Consider the following 18,311-nt stretch of genomic DNA (forward strand, 5'->3'; position numbering starts at 1 on the left):
CAAACCTAATTGGACACAATCAACTGCACTTGACACATCTGAAAGCTCCAAATCTGAACAGTGTGTTACCGGCATGATGGATTGCATTCAGACTGTTTAAAGTTTTCAGCATTTCAAACAGAGTTAACAGCAGGGGTGTAATTGTTGTCTGTTGGCCAGGTTGTGTGCGAGAAAAAAAAAATCCAAGCCAAGCTGTTTCTACACTTGACATCTTACGCACACCTCCACACTCGCGTGCACAACTGCATTAATGAATCAACAACTGGCCCCGCAGTTCAGAACACTCCGGGCTCTGCATTAGGTTGTACTCCAGTCACCCAGAACACAGAGTCACGCATGGTGACCTTTGGGTCAGGCCATAATGCCCTCGTTTAATGAGAGTGCTGTTTGGGGATTTGTTGAGCTCTAATAGAGAAAGAGTGTGCACACGCAGTGCACCCTGGGTCTTTGTCTGGGTGCTGACGATATTGACAAGAACTGATCGATGTTAATTGCTAAACAGAATGGTAATATTGACCCAGCTCCCAGGATGAAGAAGGCTGCAGGCTGAGTCAAACAGAAAGAAGTACGAAGAAAGAGAAAAAGAGGACGCCAGCTTAGACCTACGAGAGATGCTAACTGCTACAGACACACACGGGTCTCTTTCACCTTAATGAGTCTAGCAAGAAACACAAAGGCACAATGTCCATCACTGCCAAGACTGATCAACACACTAGGGGCATATGCTAAATAATCTACAGTGTCCTGTCACTTTATGTGAGTTCACAAGGTAAGATAATTTATGAATCAATTGTGTGGCAAAGTTAGGGTACCTGAAAGAAAGGCTGTGTTGGGAGAAATGGAAAAGGGGGAGATTAGTGAATGCAAGGAGGTTTGTGCATGGCATGTGTGGGTGTGTGCCTTATTGCTGAGGATCAATAGGGAAGAGCTGCAGAGCAAAAGACATGAGCAATCGATATGCTCAATTCGAACGGGGATGTGTGTGTGTGTGTGTGTGTGTGTGTGGGAGGGGGCAGATCTGGAAAGAAAGATAGATTAACAAGACAAAAGAACAGACAGAAAATAAATGAAAAAAAGGGAGATGTGTTGGCAAAAACACAGAGAATGAGAGGCATTGATAGTTTCATATAGGTTAGATGCAAATCTGCATTTAAAAAGGAAAGCATCTAGAACTACCTTCATGAATTAGGTGATGTTCCACTCACCCACTCTGTATTTTGTACCTTTCTAGTCTGTTATGTGGCTTCTGCTATAGTGTACACCGGCAGCAGGTCACATAGAGGTATGTTGATTCAGGGGTTAAACTCTGTCAGATTTCATAAAAGTAAATTGGGACTAGAACAACACTGATTGGCTGCTTTATTGGGCACTTCTGTTGCTCGTTAACATAACTAGCAAATCAGCCAATCACATGGCAGCAACTTAATGCGCTTAATTATCTACAAGTGGTGAAGATAATTTTCTGAAGTTCAAACTGATGTGACATGGTCATTCGTGCCAGAATTCTGTTTACAGGAAGTTTCACCCAATTGTTTCGTGGGCTCACATAGAATAAGCTGAAGGATAGAAAATATTCAATAAGCAGCAGCTGTGGGTACAACACCATCTGATCTGATGATTTCAACTTGCATTCAGATGGCAAGTTGAGAAGCTGATGTAAACACGATAAATAGCATGTATCCTTCCTTTTGTTAACTTTTCAGGCTGCGGGTGGTGTAACTGTGTGTAATGGCAGTTTTCTTGGGATGACCTTAGCACCAACTTAAAACCACGCAGTGCTGCTGCTGCTGACCCTGTCAACTGCTTTGTGACTCTACATGTAGCGAGTTTCAACAGCATAATGTACCATGCCACAAAGAGCAAACCCTTTCAGACTGGCGTATGAACATTGGGAGTTCTCAGTACTCCAGTGGCCTCCACAATCACCAAAAATCAATCCAAAAGGCCACCTTTGGGATGTGGTGGAACAGAAGATCTGCATTATGCATGGACAGCCTGTAAAATCAGCATCAAATCTCATTCTGCGGTGAGGCGGGGGGATGGGGAGTTGTCCAGTCCAATACTAGCAAGATGTACATTCTAAGATGTCGAGTGATGCATAGAAAGTAGAACATGGGGTGCACTGCAAAATATTCGGGGTAGGGGGGAGTATTGTGTATTTTCCAGGCACATAGAGCGATATATTATAGCACAGTAAAGTAACTATGCTACCTTCAGTTGTCATAAAAAAAAATGTTGTTGATAAAATCATGACTTAAAAGGAATGCTGTTCCATTATGATGATTACTGATGTACAATTCCACCAGGTGTTTGGCAGTTGCTGCTGCCACTAGTCTAATGGAGCTGAGTGGGAAAGGTGGAGACTGGGAGACTGCTGCTCCAGGGAGAAACTTTGTGGAAAAAGGCAGCGCTTTGTGAGAGCAAGCATTTAGGCACCCCCCGCCCCCAAATGGCTGACATGGGGCAGTCAACATTTCTTCAACTATGCAAGAAAGAGGCAAGGTGTGGGTATTAATAGGTGAAGGTGTGCGTCTGTAAATGTTCATCATCACTAAACAGTTTGTTAGAAATGATAAACAATCCACACATTTCTAGCAGTTCTGCAACTAAAGAGTCTCCAGTGAATATTGGTCAAACCAATGCCGTAAGTCAGTGTGATGAACCTTCCTGTCTTTAGAATGCCAAACAGGCCCATACCTCATCACCGGAACGCGGTTCAAAACCCTCTCCACAACATTTACACTCATGTCCCTTTGCAGCATTGTGGTGAGCAGACAGAGAGAAAACAGCACTCGGACACAGGTGCAACGATGAAGGGAGCCAGTAGTATGAAAGAAGGCCAATGCCTTGTCTATAGTGCATGACTGGAAAGGCTTTCAACCACAGCACCCCTACCCAGAGCCCTGCTCAACTTTGTTCAGTTGCCGAGGTCTGTGTGTGTGTGTGTGTGTGTTATGGTTGTACGATCTGACTGAAAATACATTGTTGAAAAGCCTTCACTTAGTACTGATAATAGCTGTCGCTAATACGGGGGCAACATCCTCCCACCTCTATCATCCACACTCAGGCTCTCACTCACAACGCAAATACATAGGGAAATAATAGAGAGCAAAAGTGTGTGTGTGCGTGTGTGTGCGTGCGCGTGTGTGAATGAAAGGTATGGCAGGAGTGCTGTGTTGGCTTGGCTGACCGTCTGCGGTTGTGTGGCGGTGAGAGGGAGTTTTGGGAGCTCAGAGCGGGCGTTGCTGCCGAAATCCCTGAGAAATGTTCGTTTTGGATCGGTGTCCGTGCTTACATACCGCCCTCCCGACTGTCTTTCATTCTCCTTTTCATTTTATCCTCTTAAGGTTTAACTTAAAAGTTATGAAACGGGGAGTCAAAATACATCACTTGAAGGGTGCGTGTGCGCGTGAGAGAACGAAAGAGAGGGAGAAAGAAAGAAAGAAAGGAGAGAAAGGGGGGGCGCACTGCCTCTGCACTTTCCATTTTCAGTCCTGATTCCGGGGCCAAACTGAGGGTGCGAGGGCGAGGTTATCTTTAGAGGAGATAACCAAGAACTTCGCTACGTTTCACTGCAAATGTTCACCTGACTGAACATCTTTGTTTTTTTTTTTGTTTTGTTTTGTTTTTGTTTTTCTTTCAGGAAACATTTCCATAGTTTCTCTGTGGCTGAAATACTTCAAAACCCATTAACGCCGAAACACAATTTGATTGTTTTTGTTGTTGTTGTTTTGTTTTTTCTCTGGAACGTGAATTACTCTCAGAGCCATGACATCATCCTCATTGTTTCCAGCGCATTTTTGCTTGTTTGAGAAATTACCTCGAGCACACAACCACAGAAGTAAAGCAAAACCTTAAAAGTTAGCTTTGCATCGAAATGGTGACTCCGTCTCTCCTTTATTAGCAGACGCGTTTCATGCCGAGGCCAACTCTTCTTAAAACTGATATTTTTGCATTGAAAGTTTGGTCAGCATCGCATAGCGACCAACTAATCCCGTTTTGATCCAATAAGTGTGCGCTTGTGTGCATGTGAGTGAGAGAGAAGGAGAGATAGAGAGGGAGGAGGAGGGAGGAGAGGCGGGAAGGAGGGAGGATTGATCAGCGTCTGTTAAAATCTTGTTCTGGTTTTTCTTGGAGTGAGGTCTGTGCCTGCCGACGCGCCTCTCCTGTGCAGCCCCCCTTCAAGAGGAGCTACTTAAAAAAAAAAAATAAATAAAAAAACAGAGAGAGAGAAAGGAAAGAAACCTTTTTTTATTTTTGAAAAGAAGAAGGATCTGCATAATACCAGTGAAGTGGATAAAAGCGCACGGCTGGATTCTTTTTGCGTTCTCTCGCGTTTTTCCCCTCTGGTGTCTGAATGAAACAGGGAGGCAGAGACATGGGAGAGCAGCGGAGTGTAAGGTTTTGCTCTGTTCTGGGGGTGTCGGTCTGTCAGCATGACTGAGTAAACACCTTCTGCCTTTAACTTTTATTCTTCACAAGCTGGTGAGTTTCACTCCACCGCTTCTTTTTTTTTTTTTTTTTTTTTGCAGCCCAGAGTTCCCTTTTCTCTTGGAACGCTGCAGAGACTTTGGTGTTTCATGACCCCCCGCCCCCCTCTCCCCAACACACTGTCAGTGAAACTGCCCTAAACTTTTCTGCGTTTTTTTTTTTTTTTTAAATAAATAAGAAGATCGTATTGCATTTCCCCCCCTTCAAACATTTTGAAGGTGATGTCATCGTGCTGTGTTTTGGCAGGTATTGTGTTGAGAGGGCGCAGAGGGGACTGCTGCAGCCAAGTGGTAACCAGCGGCTGAGTAGAGCCGGGGGGTGGGTGGGGGGGAAGAGTCCGGAAAAATCAGGTGCAAAGTGCGGCATGTCATTTCCTCGCCGTGTCGCGGGTGGCTGACTCTGCCACCCAGTCGCAGCTGCTCCCATCCTCTCCAGCCACCTCCTTCCTCCATCATCTTTCTTTCCCTTCTACTACCCCCCCTATTTCAGGACTGCCCATATTCTTCCGTCTGAGCTGGACCGCTCCGGGACCTTATCAACGTCTTCCTGGAACACCGTTAGCGGGTGTCACCTGAGCACCAGACCCCGCTGCGTGGAGGCTCAGAGATGACCGAGATCGCATTGAATTACCCTGCGCCCGCAGAGCCCCATCATCCAGGTCGCAGTTTGCTCCAGCCGCCAGCCCAGGAAACCCGCCTGCAAGAGCTCCAGAACCCGCACAGCTTGGATTAAACCTGCCTCTAACTCCCGTCTGTGGATCTCGGCGAGTTCGGCTTTTTTCCGCTTTTTCTTTCTTTCTTTCTTTCTTTCTTTCTTTCTTTCTTTCTTTCTTTCTTTCTTTCTGTAGCGACGAAAACTTTTACGCACTGGATTACGCGTCTGTTGCTGGGGTTCAGCTAGGTCGATCGGTGCAGGCAATTTGTAACACGTGAACGCGCTTTCACCTGTTCCGCTTTCTGTCGGAAACGCGCAGCCCATTTGCTGCCCCCGCCCATCTGTCCCACCACCGGTCAGGACGGCTGTTAAAGGTTGCCCGGCGGTCATCACTCACGCCGTCTCGTCTGTGCCATCCACACCGGGAGGACCGGAGCACGCCGCTGCCGCCGATGCCAACAGGAGTGACAACTGACTCTTTGACTCTGGACATCATCCATCAGGTTCACGGCGTGAAGGGAGAATCTCCGGACTGTCGGACTGGCTCAGACCGAGCGAGGAGACCGTCTCTGGGCCAAGTTCCATAGTGGAGGGGGGAAGCAATGTGGTCCCTTCTTTCCACGTTGACCGTCTTGTAAGTCACTTTTCATCTAATTTCTTTGCTCGGATTCTATTGCTCTGGCTAAACGTCTTGGGGGGGTTAGGGCAACAGATGAAGATGATGAAGATGAGGGTTGTAACGTCTAAGGGTTACATTACTCCACAGAAGACATAGGAGCACAAGGGTCTGTTTTGATTGGCTGACAGTTCAGGGCCATTGGGTCAGAGTCAGGGCCTTGTTGCTCATAAAACCTGCCATAAACATCTTCATCACCATCTGCACTCACTTTGGGGACGGCCAGGCTCGAAATGGATCAATTTCCCTTTTTGTTCAACAAGTGTGTGTTTTTCCCCGGTTTTGGAATATTTCAAAACTTGCATCAAAAAAACACTGGCTTTATCTGTGGGACAGCTAAATTATAGAGCCAAGGAGCACATATATGGAAGGAGGATGCAGGACCAGGGAGGGTGTGTGGAGGGGTGCACGTTTGAGATGTTCCTCCTCAAAAGTCAGGGAGTTTATTTTTCTTCCTTTGTGTCGGCTGTTCGTCTCCCAGATGGCAGTCATCTTTAGATACTTCTCATTCCTTACACAACCTGGACAGGGTGTGTGCTGCTGTTTGTGTCTCAGTACCTTCCTCTCACCTAACTGGCTACATCTGTCTTCTTTTCTTGCCCATACCATTTCTGTTTTGTTTTTTTTTTTCCCCCACAGATACCTTCTAAGATTAAAAGAAGTATAAATTAATAACTGATGAATGACGGTGCCCCTGGCGGCATCCGAAGAGACACTTTCTGTGTTTAGTCTGCTGCTCTCCCAGTCATCTTTTTTATTAATTTCCATCTCACTTACCGGTGTTACCACAGCCACTTTTCGTCCTCCAGATGCCGTTTATAATCCTCTTGATCACAGGTTTTCAGTTCAGGGCTTTTGGTCTAAACAACCTGTTAATTTCTGTGAGTTGTTCAGACTTCTGCTGCGTCATCAGCCTCGAATGCTGCTCGTATCCCCCACAGGTCTAAGCAAAACTCTAAAGCGGGGTCTGCTCGCAGCACATTTGAAACTTTTGAACTTTGCTGAAGCCCACTGCTCCAACTTTGGCGTACCACGTAAACCACTGCTACACACAGTCTGAAACCGCCACTCTGTGCCGAGTCCCACAGGTCAACCACTCTTCTCCACGCTAGTGCCCAGTCTACAGCGCTGAGGCCTACTCTCCTAACCGCAGCCTCCATATGGTTGATCTGCTGGGATGTAGGTTTATGATGTCAGATGGCTGCTTGTTTTGGCACTGGGCCCGGGCACATTGGGCTTTCCCTCTTTCTCCCCTACCTCTTTCTGTCCTTATTCCTCTTGAATTTTTTTACTCTGCACTCTCTTATTTTCTCGTTTTTCTCATCCCTCCCCCCACCGCCCGGCTGATCCCATCTCTCTCTTTCCTCTCCCCTTCTCCTTCTCTCTGTAGCTGGCATAATATGGAGTGTCTGTGGTTTTTGTGGGAGCGGGGGAATCCAGTGCAGAGGCACTTTTCCGACAGCGTCCTCGGCAGTGGTGCAGCCGTGGTGTTTTAACAGCTGAGAGTCCTCACAATGCACAGGCGCTCTGGTTTTTTCGGCTGCGCAGGCAAAAAAAGTGAGGGCCAATGCTCCGCTGCATTTCCCAGGATGTCTGCATCTATTAGGACAACCTGGAGCGAGCCAACAACACCGGCAATGGAGTCTTAGAAGACAGAAGAGAGAAAAATAGAGGGGGAAACAAGATGGCCATGGCGGTGTATTTGTACGAGGCAGGGCGCAGAGACATGTTACGCAACACTAAGCACATGTTGAGCACCTTCCACTTCCACCGTTTGCCCTTTTGTCTTCTCGTCTCGCTTTGCACTTTGCGGTCTCGCCTCTCTCGTTAATTTGCTTGGGTTTTCTCCCCTTTGCTTCGAGATGTGCAACCTCTCTGCTTTCTGACCCCATCTCCCCTGCCTCACGTTAGTACGTCTGCCTGTTCTTTTCAGATGTTATCTCCACTCTCCCATCTCTTCAGCTTCATCTCTCCTCTATTTACTCTCACATTATCTTCCACAGCCCTTCTCTCGGCCTAGGCCGCTGCGTACCTCTCGGCCTACCTTTCCCCTTCTCTTTGCTATCTGCCTCTCTCAGCATGTCTTTGCTTAGGCCCAGCTGTCAGCTGTATGCCCCTCCTGTATACACATATTCACCTTGCACACATCTGCACATCTGTGTGCGTACCCATGACAGTGTGGAGGAGTCACCCTCGCTAACCCTAAACATAAAGAAAGATTGGAGGCAGGGGAGGGGGGGAGAAAGGTAGAGCGGAGAGAAATGACGGGGAGGGAGAGATAAACTCGGCAAGCAACAGGGAGGACTGTGAGCCAGAGAGAAAGAGAGAGAGAGAGAAGAAGCATGCAGAGAGATAGCAAAAGATGAGGTGGGGAAAGACAAAATTCATAGAATTGCTTTTCAGCCCACACACTTGGTTTTGAACTCCATCAAGTGTTCAGCCACTAATTCAGAGCTGCTCAAGGACTGCCAAGGAAGATTTTGCAACACAATCACTCCCTTACAAAAGCTGTAAATAACGTGCGATGCATTCAAGGTCAAGGTCTACATGTCAATTAGGGAAGAAAGTGAGAAGAATTTTAATAAGCGCAACCAGCTGTTTCTCCTGTAATGATTAAAAGCCTTTAGTTGGACAACTAATAGGCTTCATGTAGACAAAACAAAAAAAAAAAATTTGTACCGTGCCACCATAAATCATTTTTCCCCGTCTTAGCTCTTGTTCGCACATATTCCAAGCATCTCCAAATGTAACCACAATCCACCGCTCTCGAAAGCCACATCACAGCTGAATGAACACCTGTAGTCCAGCACAGCTGTCTACATACACAAGCGGCCAAATGAGCCAGCCCGTTTCCTTAGATGTGCGAACCAAAAACGTGTTCTACTCGTCTCGGCATGTTTGCCATGTCGGTGTTGGGTCCAGTCGGGTCATTTGCAGGCCAGATTTTTGGATGGGCAAAAGTCACAGATGGGTCAGAAAGTGGGCTCGGACAGGAGGCTGCTGGTAGCGTTACCGTAAACACTGCTCTGGGTGTTGTCTGTCTTTCGATTCCTGGACATCTGCCGGTCCGTATGTCAAGTCGTCGTGCCAGTCTCACGCCCAGGAGTGTGAGTAATCACCCGAGAAGGAAATGAGATGTCGGACAGAGAGAACAGAGGAAGAAAGAAATGGAAATGATGGTGTAATACCCTAATCTTCCAAAATTTTATATTTCTTAACTCACTGTTTCTGCTTTTTCCAGATGTATCCAGATGTTACTGGTGATGTGCAATCCATTGCAGGTGAGAGACGGCATGCATGACAAAGGAGCGATTGTGTAGCGTGAAAGACGTCTTGTGTATTGATTTTGTGCACGGTCCTTCAAGCATCTTCCCAATCCTCTGCCAAACTGCGGATGTGCTTGTGGGTGTTCCAGCAGGTGCTTGGCGTGGATGGAGTCAACTTCAGTGTGCATGTGGAGAACCAGACGCAGGTGCGAGACACCATGAGTCGGAGACACCACCGAGTCTACCAGCTCTACAGCCGTACGAGCGGCAAGCACGTCCAGGTGTTGGGACGCAGGATCAGTGCCAAGGGAGAAGATGGAGACAAATATGGTAAGACACAAACACAAACGTACAGTGAAAAGCAGAGTAGTAGCACTTAACTACTAAATGTGCTCATGACCTGTTTGCACGTGCGGACGGCCTTGCAAAGTATTCACACCTTTTGAAGATTTTGCTGTGTTGAAACCTTTTTTTTTTTTTCTTTTACACATTTTTACTGACAGAACAACACCAAGTAGAAATCGGTTTTGATGTAAAAAAAAAAAAACAAAAACAAAAAAAAAACTAAACAAAACAAGTGGACATGCAGTTTCCTTTCCTCTTCCCTGAGGTCCGTAGTAGAACAATGAACAAACAGCATCATATAAAGACTAAGGAGCGCTGCAGACAGGCTACAGATCATTTTAAGGCAGAGTTACAAATATAAAACAATATCATCACATTTAAGCGTCTCACAGAACACTGCTGAGTCCATCATTCAAAACCAGAAGCTAAACACAAGACAACCTTGGAATAAAAAAAAAAACTTGTTGGAGGCTATAGGAGACTTGAGATAGATAGGGCTAGAGATTGAATCTCCCACGTTAGCCAGAGCTGGTTCAGATCAAATCGTCAGATTAGCCCGGTCATACCAAAGGCTTGGAAATTGCTGTTTGCAATTTGGCAAAGACATTCCCCAAAAGATTTAATATTAAATAAAAGGTGATTTTTTTTTACAAAGTACCGACTCAAGAAAGAGCCTGAATACACATGCATGCCGCACATTATGCAGATTTATATCGGCAAATTTTAATTTTCCTTATACTGTGCAAAGATGCACCACTTTGTATTAGTCTACCACATAAAATCTCATTAAAAAATACATTGAAGGTTTTGTTTGTAATGTGACAAAACATAGAAAAAGTTCAAGGGCTGTGCATACTTTAGTGAGTCACTGTAAGACGAACAAAGACTTGAAAGTTGACCAGATCCATGCATCATTGGTGATGCACATAAAAGCACACATACAGGCCTTCCATGGCTTTGACAAAGGGGCAGCGAAGCTTGTCTCGGGAGCACAAAGACCACATTGACTGGCTGCAGACTCAGTGATTCACAAGAGAGACGAGACACAGAGAGAAAAGGTGTCACGAAAGAAAAAAAAAAGTGTGAGATAAAGGAGGGAGCCTAGCATCGATGCTCGGATAGAGCATCGGACCGAGTGTTAGAAACTCATCTCTTTCATTGATCCAACCATTGATTTTTCATCCTTCCTGTTGTCTCCTCTGGATTTTAAACAGCAGGCTTCCTTTCCCTCCCTCCATCTATCGTCTGACACTTTCTCCGTCCATCCCCCAATATCCTTCATCCCTCCTGCTAGATGTGTAATGATGGCTAAGCCATTCTTAAACAGCACAGAATCAATTAAACCTTCCCATAAAGCTTCGTAATTCTGTATGTTGGCACATCCTTTCTATTCATTTCAGGTCAAATGTCTGTCCGTTTAGCCCCGGGTACAACACATGCAGAGATGCACCTGTTTTTATACGAGCATTTAAAATATGATTTGACTAAAAAAAAACAAAAAACAAAAAAAAACCAAACAAACAACAATTAGACCGGTGATTTCTGCGTCCGAACTACAGGCACAGAGAATAAATCTGGAAAAAAAAAAAAAAGTGTATGACAGTACAAAGATGAAGAGTAAGAGCAGAAGGGAGATGAGAAGACAGTTGGGGGAAGAGACATGAAGGGGGCAAGAGGGAGGGAGGCATTGATTTCTGCTGACCCCTTTGTTGACTAAGGTCATGTAGGAACCATTTTAGGATTTATTTTTAAACAGGCACAAACACTCTCTAAAGGTGTGTAGTTAGTGAAGCAGCAGCCGGCTGCCTGGAAGGTCGAACACACATTGTGCACCTCCACGCAAAAACACAAAAGGGCACAGGAGCACACGCACACGCCTTAAAACAACAGGATCACAGGCACTCAGACTGAGTGTTCTTCGGCTCCCCTCGGCTGCCTTTTTTTTTTTCTCCTCGGCTGTTATCTTTTTATTTTTCTCGAGGCCCATGTGCAGTCAGGGTTCTCACATCCATGTGTGTGATCAACCTGCTCTAATAGCCATCTGTTCTGCCAGAGATATCCACATCTGCCTGTGATTTATTACACAGGTAATAGGACCTATATGAATCTCCATACTGCGATCCAGACAAAATGCTTTGACTGGTTTAAATTTAATGTCAGCTGATTAAAACCCATCTTTTTTTCCAAGCTGTTGACACCATGTGAGATGTTGAACGAATTATTTATTTTTGTTATCTTTTATTGTTCTTAATTCTTTCACTCACGTGGCTGCTTTATGTATTTTCGATCATCGTTTGTATTTTATTCTGTTTTTGTTTGTCTGTGCAGCACTTTGGTTTTCAAAGTGCTTCATGAATGAAGTTGGATTGGATCGTTTGAATGTCTTTCGCGTAAAGACAAAATTGATGATATTTCAGTGAGATTTTATGAGGTCGACCAGTGCAAAGCAGCATATATTTGTAAATGAAAGCATACAGGATTTTCAAAAGTTTTGCAAATCAATATTTATATATTTATTTATTACGTGCATAAGTATTCAACCCACCACTAAATAAAATCTGGTGTAAGTGTTTTGCTTCGGAAGTCACCTAATCCATTTACACCGTTCACCTGAATGCATGTTAAAATCACAGTCCAGATAATGAGAGCATTAATCAGAAAAGCCCAGGAGGTCCATAGTGACTCTGGAGACTCTGCAGAGATCCACAGCTCAGGTGAGAAAATCTGTTGTTAGGACAACTATTAGTTGTGAACTCCCCCAATCTAGTCCTTATGGGTGAGTGGCAAGAAGAAAGCGATTGTTGAAAGGCCATTAGAAGTCCAAATTTAAGTTTTTCATCTTAAGAGGATACAGCAAACACACCGAAGGGGTGAACCCATAATACCGATTTGACCTTTGAGGAAAACCTCATCTGTGGCGGAAAATTAACAATGCGTGTCACCCTTAACACACCATTCCAGTCTGCGGTTGTAATGAGACAAATGTTCCAGTTACATGGAGACACTCAAGACTTTGTTTTTGGGTGTGAACCTTTTTTTACTTTGGATGTCAGTTAAGTTCAGATTTTTTGCTATTGTAATAGATCACAGGAAGCCCTGAACAAAAGGAGATCAAAAGTTTTGGGGTTTCTCATATCTGTAGGATTAATGAATCAACAAACATTATACGTCTATAGCCTGTTAACAAAGAGGTTCATGCGGTGTTTTTCCACACACATTCATCTCTAATGTCTGTCTGTTTCTCTGTCTGTCCCTTAATAAGCCCAGCTTGTAGTGGAGGCAGACACCTTTGGTAGCCAGGTGAGAATCCGAGGCAAAGAAACCAACTTCTACCTGTGCATGAATCGGCGCGGGAAGCTGGTGGGAAAGGTGAGGCGTTTTCTTATTCGGACGTGTTCATAAAACAATGTCTCCAAACTTCCTCACTGGCCTCACTTTATGCCATTGTGTATATACCTGTGTTTTTTTTTTCCCTGCTCTTTCTCAGAAGGCCAGCAACCGAAGCGCTGACTGCGTCTTTGTGGAAATGGTCCTGGAAAACCATTACACAGCTCTGATGTCTGCGCGCTACACGGGCTGGTATGTCGGCTTCACAAAGAGGGGGCGTCCTCGCCGGGGACCCCACACGCTCCCCAACCAGCAGGATGTACACTTTATGAAACGCTTTCCACCAGGGGAACAGCCTGACCTCACCACACCCTTCCGCTTCACGACCATCAGCAAGCGGGTCAAAAGGGTCCGCACCACTGGGACACGCTAGCAGTGGCTAACGCTAGCACCCACAGTCTTGAGGAGCACAAGCCTCACCCTGAGCCTCCAAATGGCTAACCCAGTCATCTCTTCTGTTGCACTCGACTGATTGTCCATCCCTTTGATGGGACAAATATTGACCAGAAACCCGATGAATCATTGATGGGGTTCAGCTTTAAGAATCCTAATTCAACCCTCATAGCACCTGGTTAGTCACAATTTCGCTAACCTTTTGTTCTCTTGGACCAACTGGACTGTATCTCCAGTAACGCTGGAAACTCGGAAAGAGTGACAGAGAGCCTTAAGGTCAGTCGGAGTCCAAGGCACAACAAAGGCCTGGAATCCAGAACCACATAAACCACATCCCAACCATAATCCTGTCTGGAGTCCAGGTGGACTGTGTCAAGCGTGGGATTGTAACTGGACCATACAGAGAAAGCATAGCTGGGGAAAGACTAGCTGAACAAGACAATGAGTGCTTAGCCTACGACAAAGGGAAAATTGGGACATGAAAATATTCGAAAGGATACAGAGATGGTGATCCACATGGATCCAGAGGACATATAAGGAACTGTTGACATGTGACGCACTTACCTGTCTCACTACTAAACCGGTGGGAACCTGTGGGACTGTTGGGCGAAAGGCAGGAAAATAAAGGATGAATGAAGAAATATTAGAGTGAATGACACTGAATATATGCATGTTCTTGAGAGGCTGACAAGGAAATGTGTATTGCATGAGTGCTTGGAGATTAAAAAAAGAAGAAAAAAAAATCACAAGAGGTTCTGGAAATGGACCGTGCTGTCCCAGGACATCTCGATGCAGGGACCGAAGCTTTAAGAACTGGAATGTACTTAATAAACCAAGCTGCACCAAATTCTGCCGACAACTCACTGCAAACCAAGCCTACTGCAACCAAAGACAACTGGAGACTTTCTTTACGATTCCTCCTCTTTCTTTGCTCTCCCCCCACCGAGGACACTACATCCACAGCTTTAAGGTGCAGAAGGTGATGAGTGCTTGGCTAAGCCCAGTGGGGAGAGTGCCTTCTCTAATAGCATCGCTATAGAAACGACCCAGGGGGATGATGCTCCTGTGAGATACCGTGGATACAGAGTGCTGCTACCAGGACATTCAGTGGGATAGCCAAAGTCTCATGCATACACACAAGGGAAGAAAAATTTAAGGGAACAATTTATTGAAAGTATAAATATATATATTATATATTAAAGAAAGACAGAAACGTAAATAAGCAATCTTACTATGATGGTTACTATAATTATTACGATAAAATTATTTCATTTATTTATTTCAGCTCTGTGTGCAGCAGTCTTTCTTGACTCAGTAAACCTTTCAGAAACATTTCAAACGTCTCCCAGTTTCTTTTAAGCAGCTTCATCACTTTCTCATTTCATGCCAACATGAATAATTTGAAGGCATTTTTTTTCAACCAGGTTGCCACCCATTGCCTAGCTTAATTTATTAATTTATTGTTGGTGTGGTCGCTTTTCTAGTATTTTTTGTAAGGAACTGGGGTGGGGGTGGGTGGGGGGCATGGTGACGTTGATCCAAACAATTCTTCCTCTTCTAGCCTTCCAGTCATAACTTTCAAAATTAAACATATAAAATGGCAGTATAATAAACAAACTTAAACTGGTTGTGTAATGCAAAATACAGTAAACATTATCACTTTTTACTATTCTTAGTTTAAATTCATCATAGACTTCATGGTATATTTTGAGGTTTTTGTGATGTATTTGACTTCCTCCCTCCCCCAAGTTTGCAAAGATTGTGCAATTTACAACTTTAGTGATTTAAAAAAAAAAGAGTTGGGCCAAAAAGCTGAAATTTATTATGGATCAAGTATGATGCACACAGGCTCAAATGATCTCACATACCCAATCTAAAAATGTCTCATATGCTCTGTGTAGCCTCAACTTTGGCTGACTGATTGTCATCGTATGGTTGAGGAAAGGCCCATTCAAGAAGCTTAAGGTTTTCCTACTGTATCCATTCCAAAATCGGTTATGAAGTGTTTGAGATCATCGTCTGGACAGCTGTGTCCATTTTTCCAAGCAGTTGAACTCAAATATTACCCCGAGTTTAAATGAAGTTGCTCTGGCCATTCAAAACAACCCAGGAACCACCAGGGCCATAATGAAATTTAATATCCTGAAACTCAAGTTGACTGTCCACAGTGAGTTCTACATCATCATAGACTTTGAACGGGTCTGCCAAGAAAGAAACACCTGCTCCAAAATCAAAGCCATCAAATATGACTGCAATGAACAGCTGCCCACATACTGACAGTGAATCGCCTTCTGGAGAAAAGATTAAAAATCGAGCTGTTTGGTCACGATGATAAAATGTATGTTTCAGAGGAATTGATGTAAGGCTTCCAAACCCAACAACAATATATCCACCGTCAAGCGTGGTGGTGGTAGCATCATGGAAATCATCTGTTTCCCGTCCATGGGAACAAAGTAGGTTGAATAACTAAAAACGGTCGCCACCAAATTCATCAACATCACCTCCGATCAACTTTTAAATAGTTGAAAATTAGACACAATTTTGTGTTCCAGTAGGACAATAATCCCAAACGTCACAACTTGTCACAGAACGGATTATGCATGTTTGCATTAATCTTCTGGAATTGCTCCCCACTTCAACACATTTATGGAAGCTGGGTCATCTGCCATTTCCTGTGAGATAAATGGTCAAATATTTGGCCAGAATTATGCCAAGACCTTTGCTAAGGGACCCGAATGTTATTGGGGTAAATGTATATATTTGAGCTTGTGTGAAAGAGAAAATTCAGTATAAATGTTATTTTAAAATGTATATATATCTTAGGCTGTACATTGTATTGAATAGTGTAAAATATATATTGGCACTATTCAAATGCATAATTCAAACCCCAGTACAAAAAGGACATTCATGTCGATGGGAGTATGTAAACATCTGACTACAATATAAATTTCCTACAGTCCACCCAATAATATATTGATCTTGATTTTCTCTGTTTCGTTTAGATCTATTAGCCTTAATGAGTTTATGGCAGTGCTCTCATAAGACCTATATGCCCTGATTTTTCTACTTCGTTCCTGATAATGAGAATCACTGGACAATAGATTCATGAAAGTTTTTTAATACCAGTAGTAGATAAAACCCGAGCAGTAGTAATATTCTTTTTTTTTTGCTTGAAAAGAAGCACTTTTTAAGAAATTTGACAGCGATCATGTCCTTTAAGCTGCTTTTAAATTGAAATCAAATTTAAACAATTCAAAGCTACAGTGCAAGATGTGGTTTCTGCCAATAAGCACACCAGCTAAGACTTTAAATGCTGTTGAAAATATTATGCCAACACCTACCAAACTCTCAGAGCAACCAGAGTTTGCGAAAATCCACCTTGATTTGATTTATTTATCAAATTATCAAAAATTAAAAAAAAGAAGAGCATGAAGAATCCTCACAGTAGTGGAAGTTTTCTAGTCGTGTTTTTTCCCTTTCATCTCTCCTGCTCTTATGCTCCATCCCTTCCTTCCCAATCTTAGCAGGAGGTCACAGAAGAGATGTCACTGCCAAATGACCCAATCACTTCGGCAGACACAAACAGCTGACTCAGGGGGAAAAAAAAGGTTGCACCAGAGGATTCCTATTGCAAGGCAACAGGAATCTGCACCGAAGGGGGTGGAGGCGGGGGGGTTGGTATAAGGAGGAGACAGTGAGGTGGAAGAGAAAATGGGTGTGGGATAAAGAAGAGTGAGTAAGGGAGTAAAGAAAGGGGGTGGGGGGGGACTGCTGGTGTAAGTTGTTCATTTCTGGAACGTTGCTTCAGTTCCACTCGGGAATGATGGAAATATTCCGCGTAGCCAAACCCAGAGTGGAAGGTGTATGGTAATCATGTCGGGGAAGGAATGCCAAATATGTGCGTGAGAACGGAGCTGTGACCTGAGAGCTGCAGGAATTATGGGCCAAAATCCCACAGACCCAGAGGAAGCACACACACCCATATCCAACACATACACACATCATATATTAACAGTGCTCCACCAAGTGCAAATGTATCCCACATAACTTATACTCTGAATCTTAAACATTCAGTTATACTGGCCGAAGCGGAGCGGTAGAGACCGTCCCCACACAGCAGGCCGCCCCCTTAGACTGGAGGAGATGCGTTGAACGAGTGGGCTCACGTGTTGTGAAAGAAGAAAAGCTAAAGTGCATGCAGACGGCCGTAAAATGTACCGCATTTCAAATCTATCTCTCAAACTGACAGCATTTACAAGATGTGGTATGTGATCCTCTGTAACAGGTTGTTTAGACTCCAAACTTGGCCACCCAACTGTCAGAGCTAAAGCCTTAAAAACAGGTTGTGCTCTCGCAGGAAAATGAGTAAATACTCCCATCTGGTGGTAAAGGTCAGAAAAATATTCTTTCACGTGGAAAAAATGTTGCCCTGGGATTTGCAAACGCACACACAAACGTTTCCCATTCATTCGTGAGTCTAACCGGCCTGTAGGTTAGATTTTGTTTCAGTTGAGACCAAACTGACGCGACCAGGTCTCCCCACTTGGTAAAATGCCTGAAACAGAACAAAGTAACTATAAATGCATGATCGTTTGGGTTTTTCCAAGCAAAACTTCCATCCATCCATACATCAATTTTCTTCTGCCTTTCAGAGATCTACTTGTGCTGATGTTATTAATCCAAGTAGGGAAAAGTAAACATCCCTCTGCCCAGTGGCCCCGCCCTGCTCATACTGGAAGATTTCAAAGCTCCCAGTGGAACTTGGCTGGAAGACCTTTAGAGCAGGGGTGTCCAAAGTCGGTCCTCGAGGGCCGGCATCCTACATGTTTTAGTCCTCTCCCTAGTGGTAGCAACAATCTCCTCAGCAAGTCAATATTCTGCTTAGGCCTTCTGATGAGCAATCATTTGATGCAGGTATGTTAAACCAGGGAGAAAACTAAAACATGCAGGATGCCGGCCCTCGAGGACCGACTTTTACACCCTTGCTTTAGAGGGAAGTGTCCAGGACCAATCCTGATCAGATACACAGATTTACTTCAACAGACTGTCATTCCTTTGATGTGTAGGACTTCACACAGGCTCGTTCAAAGGTCAAGTCC

General features: G+C 44.3%; 1 protein-coding gene across 6 annotated transcripts in view; it reads left to right on the top strand.

The window, feature by feature from the left end:
- Positions 1–14,546, top strand: part of LOC103129920 (fibroblast growth factor 18-like) — a 39,003-nt gene extending 24,457 nt beyond the window's left edge. For 2 of the 6 annotated variants that reach the window (XM_007541152.2, XM_016665508.1), the window contains 4 exons: positions 9,063–9,102; positions 9,237–9,417; positions 12,695–12,801; positions 12,920–14,546. In XM_007541152.2, the coding sequence (XP_007541214.1) occupies positions 9,073–9,102; positions 9,237–9,417; positions 12,695–12,801; positions 12,920–13,192 (591 nt within the window). In that variant the 5' untranslated portion in view covers positions 9,063–9,072 and the 3' untranslated portion in view covers positions 13,193–14,546. Of the gene's footprint in view, positions 1–2,516; positions 5,780–9,062; positions 9,103–9,236; positions 9,418–12,694; positions 12,802–12,919 lie in introns of those variants that run through there. The other 4 variants (XM_016665507.1, XM_007541151.2, XM_007541150.2 and 1 more) reach the window with 4 other exon arrangements.
- The last annotated feature ends 3,765 nt before the right edge of the window (positions 14,547–18,311 follow it).

This window comes from Poecilia formosa, unplaced genomic scaffold (genome assembly GCF_000485575.1).
Source record: "Poecilia formosa unplaced genomic scaffold, Poecilia_formosa-5.1.2 Scaffold592, whole genome shotgun sequence".
NCBI lineage: Eukaryota > Metazoa > Chordata > Actinopteri > Cyprinodontiformes > Poeciliidae > Poecilia > Poecilia formosa.